The 20,967-nt window shown below is 38.6% G+C and overlaps 2 protein-coding genes across 6 annotated transcripts in view; both read right to left on the reverse strand.

Annotated features, from left to right (window-relative positions):
• Nucleotides 1-20,967, reverse strand: part of LOC126753162 (RYamide receptor) — a 361,468-nt gene that overhangs the window by 33,443 nt on the left and 307,058 nt on the right. The window lies entirely within an intron of this gene.
• Nucleotides 17,692-20,235, reverse strand: LOC126753367 (uncharacterized). Its single transcript, XM_050464763.1, is given in 3 exon segments — nucleotides 17,692-18,836; nucleotides 18,839-19,254; nucleotides 19,606-20,235. Coding segments are annotated over 3 exon segments (942 nt in total). The 5' UTR covers nucleotides 19,928-20,235; the 3' UTR covers nucleotides 17,692-18,632.

Consider the following 20,967-nt stretch of genomic DNA (forward strand, 5'->3'; position numbering starts at 1 on the left):
TGAAGAACCTCGCTTTGATGCGGATTGTGGCTAGACGTTCATTCACCGGAGTGAATGATAGTACTCGGCGACGGAGTCTCTCTCCCACCACGAATCCCACACCAAACTTGCGCTCCTTTATATGGCCACTGTAGTAAATGTCACAAGGACCTACTCGTCTTTGTCCTTGTCCCGTCCATCGCATTTCTTGGACGGCGGTGATGTCAGCCTTTATTTTCACGAGGACATCAACCAGCTGGGCAGCGGCACCTTCCCAATTAAGGGACCGGACACTCCAGGTGCATGCCCTTAAATCGTAGTCCTTATTTCGTTTGCCGTGGTCGTCATCAAAAGGGGGGTCTCTCATCCGAGGCTGGTTGTTACTGTTCATTGGGGTAGGCTTTTTACGTGGCGGGTCCCAAACCCAGCGCACAACCCTATGCAGGGGATGTTTCGCCTTCTCACTTTAGCTCACCTTCGAACGGATGTTCTTAGGCTACCCAGAGGATACTTGGTCAAAGACCGGAAGTAGTGAGCTGCTTGAGTCATATGTAAAAGAATCGTTTCTGGCCACTCCCAAGTGAATGGCGATCAGAGAACTTTTCTCACTTGCGTGAACTTCTACACATGACCCCATCCATCCTCTTCACTATCCACGAAGTTAAAACACTATTCGAGCATATTTTGTATGACATTTTCGAGCTGCGGCCGCCAAACTTGAAATATTGAACAATAATGAAAACGCGTTGTTAAATGGCAGCAAATTTAAATCTTGTGACACCTTGTATTTAATTTCGAACTTGCGTTAATTTTAGAACACCCCCAAGTATTAGTCTTCTTGTCTTCGCGATTTATCTGGAAGCCCGACGAGAGCGGGATTAGCCGTGTAATTACCTCGAAAACCAGGTTGATCTGGACCCTTTTCTTTTCAACGGACATTTTTCCATTTGATTATCGAACATAAAAAGTAATTGATAAAGATGGAGGATGTTCGTTGGCTGAAAGTATATATCGCCAACTCTCCTTATTCAAACGTTCCTTATTCTCCGTTTTGTATAGATATATGGTACTAAGTATAATCGGTATTAAGGCTGCTTAAGAATTATTGTAAAGATCAATATTATTCTTTAATTCATTCAAGACGCAAGAAGGCAAAAATAAATATAAACATTTTCAAGTTTACCTCAAGGTAAACAGAAAAATTTTCTCAAAGCTAATATTCGTGGTTATTAAAAGCTCCGGCAGTGCTTAAAAATCTTTTGTCTGGTCAATAATTACTTTACGAGCCCGATATGAATAGAGACACCCGAGTCCAGTGTTGTTCTCGAAGCATCCGTTGATATCAATATGAGTTGTTTAAAATGCTGAAGATAAGAGAATTTTCAACAAATAAGGTCGAGCGCCGGAGTTTCACAGTTTTACAATCAAACTGCTTATAGTAATATATGGTATATATATAGCAATAATACTTGTATATACATTATATATACTCTTATATATATTTACATGCAAGTTTACATTTGATAGATGGATAGATGTACACCTGGTGTGTATTAAAGCGTTTTGCATTTGCCAAATTAACATGCGATCTTAGTGCAAATCAACCGTGCAAGTCACGTTTTCAAACTCAGCAATGTTTGGGGAATACCCAACCAGAAATAGTTTGGAGTTAACTACAGTGTAATCGCATTTACACACTCTGAATACATGACTTGTCAAAGTCAAAACAACAACTGTAATGGATGACAGCATACATTCGAGTTTAAGTGTAATACTTATATTGTTTTTAATATATTCTGGATGGTATCTGTCGAGTTCTTATAGTTATGCCTACAAAAATATTTTAATTTCCAATTACAAAGAAGTTGATGAGAATACTTTCCTGCTCACAAAGTTCCTCTCATTGTCTTAATAACTCTTAATTTTTTTAAAACTATATTTTCGTTGAGATTTTTTCTTTCACTTCTTCCCCAAACTTCAAGATATGCTAATAAGAAGCTTTACCTATTCTTAAAATGTTTTCGAATAAGCGTAAGAAGACTTGTTTCATAACCCCTCTTAATAGTGTTCTTTGTGCAATAAACACCACAATGTTAAGAAAAAATTCATCTTTTTGATGGGTACTTCGGGTATACAATATTAAGAAACTAAATCAGTGTGACATTTCTAAAAAAATTTTTTTTAATTGCTTTTTTGATAGCTTATATTTCCATAAATATCCTGTGAAATCGGGAAGGTCGTATCTTCAATAGTTTTTGGATGGCAGCGTTCTAAAGAGCGACCGCTCGGAGGTGCAAACATATACATATATGTATGTAAGTGAAACTTTAAACGCGTTTTTCTCGAAACGATATTTTTCTAAATTGCTGACATTATAACTCAACGAGAAAAATAACCGATCGACTTCAAATTAAAACTGAGTATTGTTAAATATATTTACTATACAATGACCTACGATCTTTTTGATTGGTTAAAAATTGTCAATTTGGCATTGAAAAAACAAACATTTTTAAACTAAAAAAAACGATTTTTTTTCAAAATTACGCCATTTTGTTAATTTTTGATATTTTTCAAAGATCGTAGATCATTGCATAGCAAATATCTTTAAGTTTAATAAATTTTTCAATTTTTTTTGTTTGAGCTATTCATATGGCCGGAATCATGCCAGCAGTTGGTGCACTTCTTTTTTGGCACCTCCGAAGACAGCCCATAACTCCGTTATTTTTCAACATTTTTATAAAAACAAAATATTAAAATATTCCTTATTACTTACATTCAAAGAAGTTCGAAATATTGAATCGCGTACTTTCTCTTAAAAAAATTCACTAAAATCGCCTAATTTTTCGTGCGTCACACTGGCATAGCCCCTTAAGTTTGCCACGATGTTTGTAACACCCAGTGTATATAAAAATGATCAGCGTGACGAGTTAAGTCGAAACAGCCATGTCCGTCTGTCCGTCCGTCCGTGTGTATATATATGAGCTAGTACCTCAGTTTTCGAGATATCAGTTTGAAATTGGCCTACAAACAAATTTTTCATTTGACGAGATATCTCATTCAAATTTAGCATCATTCGAAAATATTGTTCAGATCGAGTCATAATAACATATGTATACATATGTATAAAATAACCGATCAAAGTTATTGTAAGAAATATTTTTACTTGTGAAGGGTATTATACAGTCCAACCGAAGTTAACGTTTAACATAGATATAGTATGTGTTGAAAAGGTACGAGCGTGAAAGCGGGGGAATCAGCTGTTTAAATACCTACTTCAAGCTTAAATGTTGAAGATACAGAAAGCATATCCACACAAATGTGCAAATAAATAAGAAGTAAGGAAAGGCTAACATCGCGTGTAAACAAGCATTTCATACGCTCGCAATATGAAACGTTGAAGAGTATAAAAATTAATCAAACTGCCCTTCGATGTACAAAAATTTAGTTTCTTATCTCGCATTTCAACTTAGTTATAGCACTCTATAGATTTTGGATTAATGAGTTTTAGAGGGCGTGGTAATAGTTTCAAGTTATTATCTTAATTTAAGAAGCTTTTAAAATGTTTGTAATACCCCCAAAGAAATGTCGGAGATTCCATAAAATGTTAACATAAATTATGGGCGTGACGAGTTGAGACGATTTACCTATATTTTTGAGATAATCTGAACTGAAACTTTACACGCTCTTTTCTCCCCAAGCTCATACGAGTATAGCTGCTTTACAAACTGAATGATCGCAGTCAAGTTCTTGTATCACCTTAAGAGATATCTTCAGAATATTTGACATGCGATATTATCTAAGGCAGTAATGCAATCTCTGAAGAAATTGCTTAGATCAGATCACCATACTACTATATAGTGAAGTGTATTATAGCTTCGGAAGATAAAGCCTTTTCGTTTGGTTTTTTGTGCTTGTGCTTGCGTTATTCGAAAATACTCGTTCATATGTGTGTTCTCGATTTTTTTGTAATAGTGTACTTTGTTTCGAACATTTCAAATACACTACCGATACATTCAATCTATTAGTTTTTACAACAGGAGCAACAATTTCTTATCATGATCCAACATTTATGCAGGTAAATTAAAAAAAAAAATTACATCGATACCAATTATAAAACTCTCTTAATTGGTTATTTAGACGTTTTATTATTATTTTGGAAAACAAAATGCATTTAAGATCCAGCGTCACTTGGATAAATATTAACAGCAAATTTTCTTAAGTCAACGAACGTTTGTGTAGACCTTGAAAATATTGGATGATCATACGATTCATAACGAATATTTTAGCATCATACGAAACTGGTTTTGCGTACCAAACTCAGTTCAGGTACCATAGCTGTTAAGAAAGCATTGTTCTGGTTGAAGATAGCCCGTAGGATATAGAAGTTTGAAAAATATAAGTAATGCGAATTCAATATAGTATTGTACCAATTATGGTTAGTTTGTTATTAACAAGTCTCTTAGGTTTGGGTAAGTGCAGCAGATAGATTTTAAGTCATGAAAATGTATTTAATCTCTTCATCTCTAGTAGCGGCCGACGACACCAACTGTAATGCGACTGAAAGCTGGTTTGTACCACAGATTTCTGGAGTTCCTCTTCTTGTTACTGCAGAGACATTAGCAGCAACCGTTTTTCCATTTACTATCAGCGAGAGAAGTGTAAAATTCCTTCTTTTTACTAGTCGTAACCCCACTGAGCCGCATGAGTTAAGCACAGGTAATGTAAACTCATTGAACTCCTCTCCGTTTAATCCCGATGACATAACAATAGTCGCTATACACGGCTGGTTAAATGATAGGAATTCACCTTTTTGCAAAACAGTGGCAGCAGCCGCAATCGCTAGAAACAATACAAATGTGATTATTGTGGATTGGGGTGATATAGCCAAGATTCTCAACTATATATATCCTGCCAAATCAGTTGGGCCGGTTGGCCGCTTTGTGGCAAAGTTTTTTGATTTCCTTTGCCAAAGTGTACCAGTCATCTGCTATAATATCATAGTGATCGGTCACAGTTTGGGTGCACATGTCGCAGGCTTTGCTGGAAAGTTTTATACACTAGGAATAATACATGCTATTTATGCCCTAGACGCAGCAGGACCTCTATTCGATTACTGCGACCCCGAAACACGATTGTGTAAAAGCGATGCAGCATATATCGAGGACATGCACACTGATTCCGAATCTTTGAGTATGAGAGAATCAATCGGGCACGCTTCTTTCTATGTGAATGGTGGAGAAAGACAAGATAAATGTGCACCTGATATGTTGGGTTACTGTTCGCACATGCAAGCGGTTGCGTATTGTGTAGAGGCGCTCAAAGGAAAAAGGTACCCCTCCATAAGGTGTGCAACGTATACCGATGCCACGAAAAATGCGTGTGGCTCTACGCTTAGTCCAGAGTCAATGGTCTGGCTGACACATACTAATATCAGCGGTATATTCTATGTGAATGCTACTGATGAACCACAATACAAACTCGGTTTCTGGTAATCGATCTAAAATTAAGAATATTTATAAAATATCACATCATCATTTATACATATGTTTTTTTGTCAAATAAAGGTGGCAATAAAAACTACGATATTTTTTATACCCTTGCAACATGTTGCTAAACAGTATAATAGTTTTATACAATCAGGATGGCGAGAAAATGGTGCTTCTTTGAGCCTAATAATGACAAAATCGAATGAAAACTTACCATTAATCCAATATAACTTACAAACCTTATGGAGCCGAAGGTATTTCCCTTGCTTTGATCCAAGCAAGTTCCAAGTTCTTTACTTGTTCTCTTTGTAATTTTTCTTGTTCCAAAATAGTGCCAAGTAAAAAAAACGAACCTCATACTCTCGCAACATGTTGCTCAGGGTAAAGTAGATTGATATAAAGTTGTATATAACGGGTGATTCAAGTGGAGAAACTTTTTTCAGTAGTCTTTTTCGACAGATAACGCATGAGCCGGGTCAAACTATCATGTTATTTTCGTTTAGTATTGTTTGATATTTTATCATGGAAAGATTTACGCCTGAACAACGTTTACAAATCGTTCAACTTTTTTACGAAAATTCACGATCTGTAACAGCTATAGTTGAGAGTGTATACGAAAGTCGTGGAGAGCCGATTCGAGTCTACGGAGTATTAAATTGAAAGCGTACAAAGTACAGCTTGTTCAAGAGCTGAAGTCACTCGAAACTCTCAAGCGACATCGCTTCGCCTTATTGGCCTTTGAAAAGTTCCAAGAAGGTCCGATATTTTCGAGCCACATTTTCCGCGCCATTCCCCACACATCGCTCAATCAATGGATTTATTGAGAGAACACTTCGGTGAGCAGATAATTTCACGTTTTGAACCGGTTGATTGGCCACCAAGATCGTGAGACTTTTTCCTGTGGAGATATTTAGAGACTAAAGTCTACTCGGAAAATATCGCTTCGATTCAGGCCTTGGATCAAAATATCACGCGTGTCATTCAACGGATGGACGATCTGAGACGTAGCCGCGGCCCATAATTTACTCACGCCTTTATTTGCAAAAACCGAAACAGTCGATTCTCACAAGTGGATTTCTCTTGATGCGAGTTTTTCGCTAACAATATTATTAGCCTTAGACAGAAACACATACGTTGATTGTCTGTTGTATTTAGGAATAAGAAAACAAAAACAAATAGTATTAAATACTCCAAAGTCGTTTTATTATACTATTATGGATCAATATACTTTTCCATGCGCTTGAACCAATTGTCGAAGCACTTTTATACTTGTATACGAGTATGCTCTATTGAGGTATGTACAAAACATATGTTCTGAACGCATCCGGTCTCGAAAAAGTTGACTTATTGACATAGTTTATTTTTTCCGTACAGGAATAAAAAGAAGTCATTAGTTGGCAAGTCCGCACTATACGGTGGATGACTCATAAAATTTTCTGAAAAGCAGTTGTTTCAGTCGAAATGTGAAAATGTGGTGATCTGCCTTCGGCATTTGATTTTTCTAATTGCTTGAAAGACAACTTCATATCGTTTACCAAAATTGTATTTAAAAGTTATCAACTCTAAAATTGAAAGGACAATCGGCTATTACAAGTAATAATAACTTTATGAAAAGGAACTATATTGCCGAAGTTTGCAATTTGCGATAAGTTTGTTTTAAAAATGGGTTGTTTGACATTTTAAGATCTGACCTTTGACCCCTTATTGCATCTATAATGTAATTTTATCAAAAAACCTATTTTCACAGCTTTGTAACTTATGATATAGAAGATAATAAGTTCATAATAAGTCCATCGATTTTGAGGGATAACTTCATTATTTCATTTATTACTCAATCTCAAAAAATATTGTTTGATCAAATAATCGTGAAATATGATTTTGCATTACAGTGTAATTAAAAAATTTATTAAACAATACTTTGTTGCTTTCTGAGACATGAAATTTCATCTAATCTGTCTTATTAAATTCTACAACACCTTTAGAATATTGTCTTAAATTTTTGATCCGAGAAATAGTGTCGGAGAAACGGTCTTGAGTACTTGTGCGCTTGAGGCTAGCTAGGCTAAGTGCGCGGTCTTGAAACGCGTTTTTCTCGAAACTGTGTTTTTGAAGTCGGTTGGCACGAGTTCTAGAGAACTACTCAACCGATCTTCAAGAAATTTTACATAAGTCTTTGAGATACAATTTTAAAGAACTGGACGAAGGATTTTTTTCGATTACAACTTTTGAAAAAAAAAAATGCCGCGAAATTTTCGCTGAAATTTTCATTTTTTTGTAAAAATGTCCTTCGTCCAAATTCTAAGTTGAGGTTTTAACTAAAACACGTATTTTTTCACTTTAGAAGATCCTGTAAGGAGCTATCCTGCCAACGTGCCGTATCCCTTTTCCGAGGGGTCACCAGAAATGACGTCGCCATGACCGAGCTTAAAATATTTTTTTTCAAAAACGTCAGAATTTATTTTTAATAGTGTATGTTTGTAACAATAAAAAATTCTATTCAAATATTAAATTTTTATATGAGAAAAGAATTGTTGAAAAAAGCTTTTTAAACGCTTTACTTATCAAATTTATTTTATAATGTTGCTGACAACCGTTATGTGAGTTATAGCGTCGCAAACATGCAAAATAATACGGCATATTTTAAGTACTACTACAAGAAAGGCAAAAACGCATCTTTGAGCAGTTTATCAGTTTCTATTTCCACCGCACAACAATGGTTTCAACGTTTTCGTTCTGGTGTAGAGGTGGTCGAAGATGCGCCACGTTCCGGAAGGCCTGTCGTCGAAAATTGCGATAAAATCGTTGAATTGGTCGAAAGAGACCGGCATAGTAGCAGCCGTAGCATCGGTCAAGAGCTGGGCATGAGTTATCAAAAATTCATTTCAATTTCAAAAAAAAAAAAAATTCAATAAAAATACCGTTCATAGACTTTTTTGACAACCATATAATATACTGCGAAATTATCTCAAACGCATCAATTCAATAGTGGTGAATGTCATAGCAAAGCGTTGCCAGCTTAAATAAATCGACTGACAGCAGACTTGAAGATGAGTTATGCTCTTAATAGCAACAACGAGACAGCGAAGAAATGCAAACAAATACTTTTTATGGGGATTTATGAAAAACTGCAATAAATAACCAGAAAGAGGGCACTTGGGGAATATGTTAATGTGTTTGTATCGGAAAGCGCCGGCAAATATTTAAGTGTGCAGCAACGAGGAAGCTATTTATTGCATCTGCGACTACTTTTGTTATTTTTGTTGTAGTCAAGAGGCAGCAACAATGCCGGCAGAAACCAGAAAAGACACTGCGATGCGCCGAAGGAAGTTCGGTTGCTGGGCGCAAACAAGTTGAGTGGATGGATGAAGCTTAATGCGCTTACTAATATATGTGCATGCTTATGTGTGTTTTAAGTATGTTTGTATGTATGTTTATGTGTTTACTTTTATATGCAAAAGTTGCATGTGCACTTAAGCTTGTCTACGGATAAATGCATACGCTGGGAACTACAAAGCAGGAAGATGCTCACATAATGACAACAACAGCAATGGCGACAACAACACCACTGCCAAGAATAATAAAACTGCAATGTATTGCTCGTAAAATCTGGCCTACAGCTAACTTATTGCACTTGGCTTAAAAGCCGCGTAAAAAGTGAAAGTGGCAAAAGGAAGAGGCGACAACAATGGATTTGCAAGTACCAAAACAAAAAAAGCCGCCCGCAAACACACGCAAAGAGACAATGCTTTGAACAACAGAAAGACAGCGCGACTGCGCGATGTTGGGGTGATGCAGCCAGCAATGATAGCTGTAGCGCAAGGCGAACACACACGGTCAAGTGAACGAAAAATCAGCTGTGTGAAAAAACGGACCACAACAAACAAAGACCGTTGAAATGAAGCCGAAATGTGCCAACAAAAAATTTAAGACCTGATATTGGTGGAAAACGGCAAAACGATATGCGCGAAACGATAGGCGAATAAAGCCAGCTGGTTGCGAATTTAAATGCTCGCGGGCGGCAACGCGGGGTGTGTGTGCAATTGAGATGCAAACGGTAGCCGCACACACTTCGTACACCCACAAGTGCGATAGTGCACGCACACAAAGCGCTCTTATAACGGTACCAGCGATAGCTATCAGCAAAGGCGTAAATATCAACTTGAGCGCCATCAGCACACGCTTTGACTCATTCAATGCACGCTCCATCGCATTTACTGCCATTTCCCACTGTCTTCGCCTTCACCTCCATCGATAAGTGTGTTGTGTTGTGATGTGGTGTGCGAGTTGGCTTGTCAGCAATCGGCCAGCGAATCTTCTCATGTGCGTCATGACACATTATCGCGGTCTTGAGTGCCAAGTGCTTGTCGTGTGCGATGCCAGCTCACGTGCGGTGGCTGTACTGTGGTACGCAGCGATCCAGTGATCTGAATCAATAAAACATACAGCTTCAATGCAATTGGCTTCAATATTCTACTAAATTTAATTATCAGAGGATACAGAGACGATAGTTGGTAACTTACTTATATTTATTTTGTGGCGGAAATGTTTGTTGTACTCGGAGAAAGATTTCTCAAATGTATTTAATGCTAACCCATTATCTGTTTAGGAAAACTTTGAATGGCATTATCGTGGGTTGAACAGTTAGCTGAGTTATATAAAACATGGTTTGAACAGTCAGCTGAGTTAAAGAAAGAAGTTCGCAAAAATGCCAGAAGTGACCCTGCCCATCGGTTTGAGCTTAAGTGAGTATTCTATGCGTTAACATTATATACATTACCGTCCCATCACTAAGCATTAAATCCTTACAAGATTATAACAAGCCTGCGTAAACTCAGCTGCAATTGCGTAAGCGGTGTCTACGGCAATAAAAAATAAGAAGCGTAAGGGATTTTTAAACTCCACCGTCTGGCTGCCCCTTAACAGTTTATTCTTAGAACTGTTACAAGTCAACCAATTCCATCCAAAAATGTCCAATAAATGCATATCAGTAACCAAATTATATCTATCGACTTTATGTACTCATTACCACTTTACCTCAAGTTCGCATCCACAAAAGCCTAATGGCCGGGTGTAGAAATATCATTATTTTTGTCAGAATTTGGAAATGCCTCTTATTAATTTCTCACCAAACAACTACATAAGTAATATCTAGTCATAGCGACAAAGAGAGGCTTGTTTTCATGAATCATAAATCTTAACTTCCAATATATATAATTACTCGAACAAGATAAATATAAATCAGTCTGGTACAATCCAAACTCCACCTGGGTTAGGTGTAATACATGTAATGGATGGAACCATTTTAAGACCAGCTCAGGCCGTAAAACACACAGGGAGTGGACAACGAGTTACGTGGCTCCATGCTGCCAACGCACTACTTCGACCTTAGTCTGTACGGCTGTGCAACCCGCACCATGCTCGCGCACTGCGCTGCAACTCCACCCGAGTGGCCAACAAAGAATACCTGTGGTCCACAAGAGCTCCAGCAGGCATCGTGACTCCCATTCCAATCAGTCCCCCATCCTCCCCAACCTTCATCCCGCTCCGATCCTCGTGCGAGAACCACTCAGCAACTCCTGGTTCCACGCACAGTCTGTTCCGTGTACCAAACCGTCATACGTCAGAACGTTACATAGTCAAGTGCAATTCTTGTACTGGCTGGTATCACTTTCCGACGTGTTCCGGCCTGCGCACCACACGTGAGTAGAGTGTGTCGTACGTTGCCCCATGCTGCAGGAGTTTACCTACGCAACACACTACGTTACCGTCGCTAACCACAGTGCGACAATCGCTCCTGCGCGTTCTACTGCTGCAACAATTACCACTTACTCACAGCCAGGAGCTCCCGCGAAAGACTCAAATTTGATAATTCAACTGCAACAGACTTCAGAGTAAACTCGAGGCGATAGTTTCATTCATAAGTCAACGTGTATCGATAGCTCCGGGACAAGAAACCAAGTTAAACAGCCTCTCAGATCGTCTGAGTTGTGTTGGTTTCAATGTCTCACGTAAGAACCGCGAGCGAGATAAAGGTGGAGGCCTAGTCTTCATACTGCACAACACCGTGCAATGTCGGCTTATCGATGACGCCGTCGACCACAGGGATATTATCGTTGTCGAGTTCGAAATATTTAATTTATATATCCCCCCAGTTACTTGTTGCCACTTTTGGTACTAGACGACTTTAACGTGCATCACGATCTTTGGTCTGTCAAATGACCGCAGGGGGAGAAAGCTGGTGGAACAGAAGACGACTCGACGTACTGCACAATGAATGACGAAGAGCTGCCAAGATAGAACTATTATCACGTACAACAAATTGATCAAATTTTTGCGTATTTTTGCTAAAGTAGCAGTGTTGATCCACTGTGCAGACCATTATTACAAGCCATTCTTTTGTTAAATTTTACGCCCAACTGTGTCGTTGAACGTTGAGCTTTTGTGAATTAGTAGCGTGATTGAAAAGCGCTGGAAAGATACTTCCTATACAATGAAGAAAGGAAAAAATGCTACTCTAAGTTTTTACTCATTCTTCATCTACTCTTTCTTGGGTCTTCTGAAAGCTACTTACTTCTATGCATTAAATGCCAGAGAAAATATGAGTTAAAATGAGAATACAATGTTATGTGCTGAGTCGAAACTATGGACTACTAGTTTAAGAAACATAATGCTGGAATACAGCGAACCGATCTTTGTTTTTCATCCAAAAACACACATAGATCTGAGGAGACATATACACAGTTATGATTCACTTTATTCACCGAGGAAGGTGTGGTGGTTATTACCAATATTTTCATATACCGGCTTAGGGAAAATATACGATCCGCTTTCGAATATTTCCTTGCATCCATAGTTACTTCTCCAACACAAAAAACAACCGCCCTTTGGAATGATTATTCCGAAAGCACTGGGTACATTTTTTCAAAATTTTTGATTTTCCTCAGCACGTTTTTGTATTGTCTTCTCGCTTACTGCAGCTAGTAATTTTTTGTGCCATTAGCTCTGCCTTACCAACTGACGACTTGAAAAGGGAAACCTTTAATTGCTGAAGAGAAAAGAAATTACCAGCGTGCGACTTTAATTTATTTTACACTCACTGCTTTTGTTTCAGTTTGCTTTCTTCTTAGTAGCTTTTGTTAGCTGCTTCTTCGTAATTTCAAGCTTTCATTACACTCTTCTGCACCGAGTGTTATCATTATTAAAATAGACATCTTGAAGTTTTGTCAACGGAAACAGGTCATTTTCGTAATTTTCCGCTACGTTTATTTGCTATAAAGTTAAGAATACACAGAGGAGGAGTTCGCGCAAAAGTTCGCTCTGTTCACTTTTCGGTACCTCCGCACGCTGTTGCATACTTTTTCTTTTAGCGTACGCATCAGCTGTCGAGTTACTTTTGCTAGTTAATAGAACAATTAGAAATATATGTTTTAACTAGAAGTTTCTGACGACGATATTAAAATACTGGGTAGGAGCCGGAGTAGCCTTTTGTTTGATAAAGCTTAGCTTTGCGAGCTAAAGTATTGATAAAACTTATAGATAATTTAAATCACATGTCTTAAAAACCACTTTAGTCGAAAAGTTTATGGTATTGAATAAAAATAATAGTAAAATTCGTTCAGCTTGTACACTATAATTATTCGATTTCGGCGGTTCCGTCAAATAAGCAGCTTTTTTGGAGAGAAAATATGTTTGCAAAATTCGCATTTATACAGACATATAGACGGACATGGCTAAATTTACTCAACTCAGCATGATGATCATTTATATACATACTTGTATGTATGTACATATCTTCTTTGGTCACCGACGCTTGCTGTTGGGTGGGTGTTATAGACATCGTGGCAAACTTAATATAACCTCTTCTGGGTGTTGAAATAAAACTACTGCATACGTTGGTTGCTATACTATATATTTCTGGCCTAATAATGTAAATAGGCATATTTATCAACAAAAATGTTTTTTTTTTTTATTTTTTTTTTATTTTTTTTTTTTGTCGATTGCTGTTTTGTTTCGGGCTCATACGCATAGATCCATGATTCGTCACCTGTGACGATCTTATAAACGTCTTTTGAAGCACCGCGGTCGTATTTTTTCAGCATTTCTTTACACCAATCCACACGAGCCTTTTTTTGAGCGATTGTCAAATTGTGCGGGATCCAACGAGAACAAACCTTTTTTACGGCCAGGTGTTCAAGCAATATCGAATGTATGCTGGTGGGAGAAATGCATAGGCATGCCTCTATCTGAAGGTATGTTACATGACGATCTTGCATTATCAGTTCGCGTACGGCATCGATGTTTTCTGGCACAACGGCTGTTTTTGGACGACCTTCACGGAATTCGTCTTTGAGCGGCCACGATTGAATTCGTTGCACCAGTTTTTCACAGTGCTATAGGATGGTGCATCATAGCCATACAAAGATTTTAGTTCATCGATGCACTCTTGTCGTGATAATCCACGTCGAAAGTTGTGAAAAATGATCGCACGAAAATGTTCACGAGTTAATTCCATTTTTTGGCCGAGATGAATTTTTTAATTCCCTGTAAATAAAACAATTCACGATTCAATGACAAAACGTTCTGAGTGATGTTATGCTAAAAAATGTCAAACTTTCCAATGGAAATGTCAGATTGCACCTGGCAACACTTGGTGTTGCCCTAGGCCAGAATATATATAGCAGCCCTCGTAATAACATATTGTCCTCTATACTAATTTCTTGACTTATTTTCCCAAAAAAGCAAATTCCCGGCATCTAACTAACAAACAGAGAATAATTCAATATTTGGTCTTATTCGCTAACCACCAATCATACAGTATGACTCAAGAAATAATACAGATTCTGCACATATTAAGAGGTCTTTGTGAATAACTCATCTCTGGTAGGCTGAAAAAGGATCTAAAGAAAGCCGCTTTTTAGCTAAAAAATTGATTTTATTATGTAACATGGCTGCCATAGAGGTTGAAAGTTCGATTATATTGGTCTTTAAACTTGCAGATATTGTTTTTGTAGTGATATTGAAGTTTTACTTCAAAAAAAGCAACGAAACATAATGAATTCCTCTCATAGGAACGGCACAAATATTTGAGCATACTCTTATTGAGTCCTGTTTTTGATATCAACCCTACTTATTTAAGGTAATAGTGGGATATTTTGAAACTCTGTTTGCTAAGTCCCACTTGAATGTCTGCATAAAATTATTTCCATCATACATATATGTATACTTGTATTACTGCATATATTTATGGAATTTTTGACGCACCGTTAAGCAAACTGTTTTATTTCACTTACAGCATTTGAATATCCCATCTTCACATCCAACAACAAGCAATTAGTCACTATTTAATTGTCTTTTACAGTTGTTAAGTGCGTTTGGCGCTTTTCGCAACAACATGCAAATGAGCGAGGTGGCATCTTCTGCTTTGTCGCCAATTAAAAATACATTGCCATCCACCGCTTTGCATTTCCTACACCCGTTTCGCACTTAACGGCGATTTGCAATGCAGTAAAAGTGTTTTGTGCGCTTTGTTTTTTTTTTGCTGGTTTTTGTTTTGCATATTCAATGATAATGAAACGCCTTTGGCGTGCAAATACTTAACGGTATTTTAATTACATGGCATTTGCAATTGGACTTCCTTAGTAGGAAGTGACAATATAGAGATATGGCTGCTTTGACACTACAAGCAGGGCATCAGACTGGAAGTTTACTTTTACTTCACAAATTTTGTTTGTAGTTAATTGTCGTGGTGTGGCTGCTCTCAGAAAGCAATAAAAACAGTTAGCACTAGTTAATTGACATTGAAATTAACATAAACTGTTCTGGGATCTAAAAGTTGTTTGGAAAATATACGGTCCAATATCCATCATTTTTGGGTAAGAGATGGCGGTTGAGGGTACGATGATTGATTTTTTTTTGCAGTTTGGCGATGATATCACAAAATAAATGTGTGTGTGTTCTGTTATTGAGAATAACCACATCTAAATGAACATCATCCAGTCTGTATGCCTTTAGCCGGGTTTAAACCAAAGTTTCTTCATATGATAGGGCAAATGTCTTATGTCTAATGCAGACCACCACTGCAGCTTAGCATAGTCATGTAAAATGATGATCCTATAATCAAGAGCGCGTTGCCGGAATACACTTAGGTCGGCATTGAAGTCGAGTTTAAGCCAGAAGCCGAGACGGTTGATAAAAGCAGCTATCTCAATTGAAAATGAGCTCGGCATAAAAAGAATTTCACTCTTCCAATTATTTACACCTAATTCAAGGAAGGCACTAATCGTTTGCTTTTGTGAACAAAAATATTTACAGTTATTTAAGTGCTGATTTCCCTTCTTTACGATGGTCCTTCTAACATAGTTCTAAATTAAAGCATAACCATTTTCTGACCTGCAAACACACTTTATCTGCCTTGTGCTTGAACTATTTCATGCTGAAACTGTTGAAAGATTTTTGCAACCATATATTAAACGCCTGGTTGCCGAAGATGCCTGTGCAGCGTCACACAAGTGAGATGTGTGGGATTAAAACAAATATATGCGGAACACTCTCGCACGCACTGACATAAAACTGTTGAAAGTTTCAGCACAAGTAATGCAATTGCACGCTTGCTAACACAAAATTTTACAACTTTATGGCGCATTCTCGGCTTGGCTTTGTTTTCCACACACGCACAGACGCCCATAAAACTCTTCGGAAAAGATTTTACATAAACTCAAGTATAATGGTTGCGAATGTTTTTCGCTCATTCCACAATTTGCCCTTCAGTGGTTTAGTATTCGCTGGACAGCCAGTTGTGTGTGGCACCGCATTCTGCCACTTACTCAAACCCTTTGTAAAGTCAATTTAACTTTTCCCCCTTCCAAACAGTCTGCGCCGTTCTCTATTTTTGCTTGGCAACCACTTTGAAAAGTGTGAGCGGCAGCGGCATAAATGCATTTCTTCACCTTCGCTTCTAAGTTCTAATGCATTTTGCAACTTTCTTGAAGAGTTTCCTATTCGAAGGTTCGCTTATGATCGTTAAGTACTTTGAGGTTAGTGGGTGAATATGAAACACCCCTGTAAACGCTGGTTACACAAGTCAAGAGGTTCAATGCTACAAAAGTTTGTCTAACCAAAATTCAAAAGCAGCTGCCCCAAATGGAATGAAATTGTATTTTTGTATTGTAAATTATTTCATTTCTTTGAGCTCTTTGGTTTTTGGACCATCAACATTTTGGCGTATCCCAAACCCAGCACACAACCCCGGGGAGGGATGGTTCGCCTTCTCCCTTTAGCTCGCCTTCAAACGGATGTTCATTGGCTACCAAGAGGATACTTGTCCTAAGACCAGCAGTTGTGAGCAAAAACCAAACTCTACAAGTCACTCATTATTCCCGTCTTGCTATATGGTGCAGAGACATGGACGATGCCAACATCTGACGAGTCGACGTTACGACTTTTCGAGAGAAAGGTTTAGAGGTCATCATCATCTAACGCCCAAAATTTTTGAAATTTTTTCAAGAAATCGAACTGATTTTTTAACGAAATACAATTGAAATCTAGATTTGAAATTTGGGGATTTTTATGATGATAACTCACTTTATACGCCTGTATAATAACATGAAACCATCAAATTTGAAGCTGAAAACCATCGATCAATTCCTGGTTCTCTAAACTATAATCGCTTTTGATGATATTTTATGAAAAGGCTGAAAAAATAGTTGGTATAAATGAAATCTGGTGGGGATTACTTTGAATACGACAAATAAATATTGATGAATCTCTTTAACATTCAAATTAGACGTAAAATCATATTTCTTCCCATATATATGACCTGATATTTCGATAATTTTTCTCTATGCAAGTTAACTAACTAGTAAGTAAATACAGATTTTAAATATTTGAAAGGTTATTGATTATAAAAATTCAACTCATTGTTCCTTATCTTAAATTTAGTAAGACCAAAAATTTTTTTTAGCTTTTGTTTCAAACTATTTCAAAAGGTTAAATAGTTATTTTGAAAATATTACATAATATAAAGAAATATAAATTTCTTGAGTTGAAATAGCGAACCAATTCTTGGAACCCTCAATCCTGGCTATAATCGCTTTTGTGATATTTTATAAGGCAATGAAAGTGAAGTTGGACAAGTTCTCTTTAACATTCGTAGATTCATATTTCTTCCCATATATATGACCTTTCGACTAGTTGATAGTAGTATTAAAAGATTTGGATATTTTTTTTTTCAAATTTTGTCACCGTTGTTTTTTATACTGCGCATAATACAAAAACTTAAATATTAATACATATTTCGCAAATTAATAATTAATATTACGGGCTTGCGTCTCACAATATATGTAGACAGCGCTTTAAGTGGGTCTAATGAGGGTTATTAGCTTAATCAACGCATCGCACTTATAACTAGCAAATTATTTATTATATATATATATATACGCATTTACAACAAAAAGATCAATATATATGTAGAGATATACAGGGAAATGGCTTATATACAAAAGATAACACGCCCAAAAGTGATACTCTTATAGAACAAGATACAGCACAATTGCGTAGAGATGGCGCGTAGTAGAGAGCATTTGAGTGGGATGGAGATAGTGTTGTAGAGAAGTAGAATCGAGATGAGGATGAGCTTATGCTTGCTTGATTATGTGGATGATGGGCAAGTTTCGTTTTATTTACCACAGACGTTTGACATTTGAGCACCGAAAGTCGCGAGCGAGCACCTTGCTTTAGCGTCGTGAGATGAGAGCAGCGCGGCATTGCATTGGGCCGAATTTGTCAAAGTCAAGGTCATTTTTCCAGGCAGTTTAAGAGCTGCCCTATGTCTTATGGGTTAGTCACAGCATTTTCGGCGTTTTATGCAATTTCTGTTCTGTTTTGTTTGCCTTTTGTTTGGCTTGGTCGGTCCTCGGGATGTTGTGACAAACAGAATTTCAATGACGAAATCAAAAATTAAATTAAAATAATAATAATAATGTGTTATCGTTTAACAAGACTAGCCGGCAGCTTTAGCTAAATTTGTCGTGTGCTTGAATTTCGCCCAGCACCATTCCGTTCGTTTGGTTTGTCTGCGAATTTCGTCGTCGTTTTTTGTAGTTAACGTCCAATCTAATAGAGTTGTTGCACATTTTTAGCTGCACTCGAATTTTCGCCGCAAGTGTTCGCTTAATATGGTCCAGATTTGCCGGGTGGTCCGTAGTTGGAGGAAGGTGCTGAGATATCACCACCGCCACCACCGCCGCCGCCGCCGGAGTAGCCGCCATCACCACCGCCGATACCGCCGCCAATGCCGCCACCACCGATTCCACCACCAATACCACCACCGAGACCACCGATACCACCGCCGATACCGCCGCCAATTCCACCGCCAATCCACCGCCAATACCACCGCCGCCGCCTCCGATTCCACCACCTCCAATAGCACCGCCACCGCCGCCTTCTTTTTGGGTCTTGTACTTGATGAAGTATACTTCGGGTTTGGAGGGCTGTGTGGGCGCTGGTGTAGGAATAACGATGTCCTGTTGATCTTCTGGCTTCTTGACCAACACATAGACGAGTGTCTTCTCTTCGTTCTGTGGCTGCAGGGGAATGATTGGCGCCTGGTAACTGGGTGGAGATGGTGCCTTAATGAAGATGATCTTGTAGTGTTTCTGTGCTTGACCGATGGGTATGTTGGGTCGTGGACGTACTTCCTCTTGCTCTGGTGGTGGCACATGCACATAAATGTGTTTCTGCACGAGTGTGGTGCCGCCACCACCGCCGCCACCACCGAAGCCGCCGATGCCACCTAAGGTAATAAAAGAGTAAGAAATATGAAATAAAATCTTTTAACTTTTGAATCTTTGAAGTTTTAAAATTTTGTTTGGTTGCATGGCTCTCCGCATTAGATAGATGAGATCTCTTCTTGTAATTGTCAAACTTTAAGCATTTACTTTTGACACTCTAAGTAAAAAGTATGCCGAAATTATTTTCAAGATCTCTCACATTGCATTTAAATATTTTTTTCCAAATTGATTGTGAAATTTTGTAACCAAATTCTTTGCATTTGTTCGAGTAAGATCTGCAGTTCTTTTTAACTTTTAGCAAATGCAAAAAACTTACTGCCAATAACACTTTTTTCACTCATTGTTCTACGCACCTCCTCCGAATCCACCGCCACCACCGGCGCCGCCACCAAAACCACCGCCGCCGAAACCGCCACCACCTCCAGAACCGCCACCAAATCCACCGCCACCGCCGCCAAGGCCGCCACCACCGAGGCCACCGCCAAGTCCACCACCTAGTCCACCGCCAAGACCTCCGCCACCACCACCGAATCCACCCGAGCCGCCACCAAATCCACCGGAACCGCCACCGAATCCACCAGAGCCGCCACCACCGCCGGGCCTATTGTAAGCATAGCCCGCCTCAGGCCGGGCAGCTGCCAGCGCTACACAGGACAACAAGATGAATGCTTTCATGGTGAAACGCACGCTAAACTCGAGTACACGCACACACACACGTAACGCTGAACGTTCTTTAAACCGAAAACGTCAACTATATCACGACCGACACAGTAACTGCTATAATCCTTTTAGCACGCACGCACACTCGTACCGTTTGAGTAATCCTTATGCTGTGCAACGGTGCGTATGAGTGATGTCTTTCACTGGGCTGGCAATGTTTTGCTCAATTTTGATTGTGAGAAAATAGTGAATAGTGGGGATAGAAGGATGGAAAATTCTGTATATTTTACACTTTCTGTTGCTATTGATGTTGTTTATTAAACTAAATCAAATGCTGTACTGACGATGCAACAGTGAGACCTCAGCCATTTATACAAAAATTTTCAGACGCCACCAGCGCCATAGTCAGCGTCATCTTCATCAACAGCCATAAGTGTACAGCTGGTGTGTGTGCAAGCTTGTGTAAATGTGTCCGCATATGTATGTGTATGCGAGTGTGTGTATGTGTGGTTTGTGCAGCGTTGCCGAATAACGAGCCAGTGGTCGTAGGCTATTTTGTGATGCGGCGACCGGCGAAGGTTCACAAGACGCCGGCGATGCGCTGAAGACAGCTGTTGTTGTGTTTTTATTGTTGTTGTATTGGGTTATGCGGTCATTGTTGTTGCTGCTTACTTGCAAGTCAAGCCCCCTGCAACAAGTTGTCGTCTGCTCCAGCAGCTGCAGCATGCGCGTCTATGTCAAGTGGAGAGCTGTCGCAGTCATCGGCAGCTCACAGCTTCGTCTCCACAGACATTGTCATTGCAGTTTCATAGCGTTCACAAGCTGCTATTGTCGAAAACGGCAATATAAAACATTGCAATATGAATGCAGGTGATGTGCTGGTGCGAATGCTGATCTACACATTGTGATTGCAGGGGATTGGTACCCCAATGTTGCTGTATTTGGCTGAATTTTCGTTTCAGTTCTGATTTGGAAACCTTGCTAGGGACGAGAAAACATAGCTTGTAGATATTTGTGAGAGACAAATTTCCGGAAACTAGATGCTCATTTTTTGT

The sequence above is a fragment of the Bactrocera neohumeralis genome, chromosome 2 (assembly GCF_024586455.1).
Source record: "Bactrocera neohumeralis isolate Rockhampton chromosome 2, APGP_CSIRO_Bneo_wtdbg2-racon-allhic-juicebox.fasta_v2, whole genome shotgun sequence".
NCBI classification, from domain to species: Eukaryota; Metazoa; Arthropoda; class Insecta; order Diptera; family Tephritidae; genus Bactrocera; species Bactrocera neohumeralis.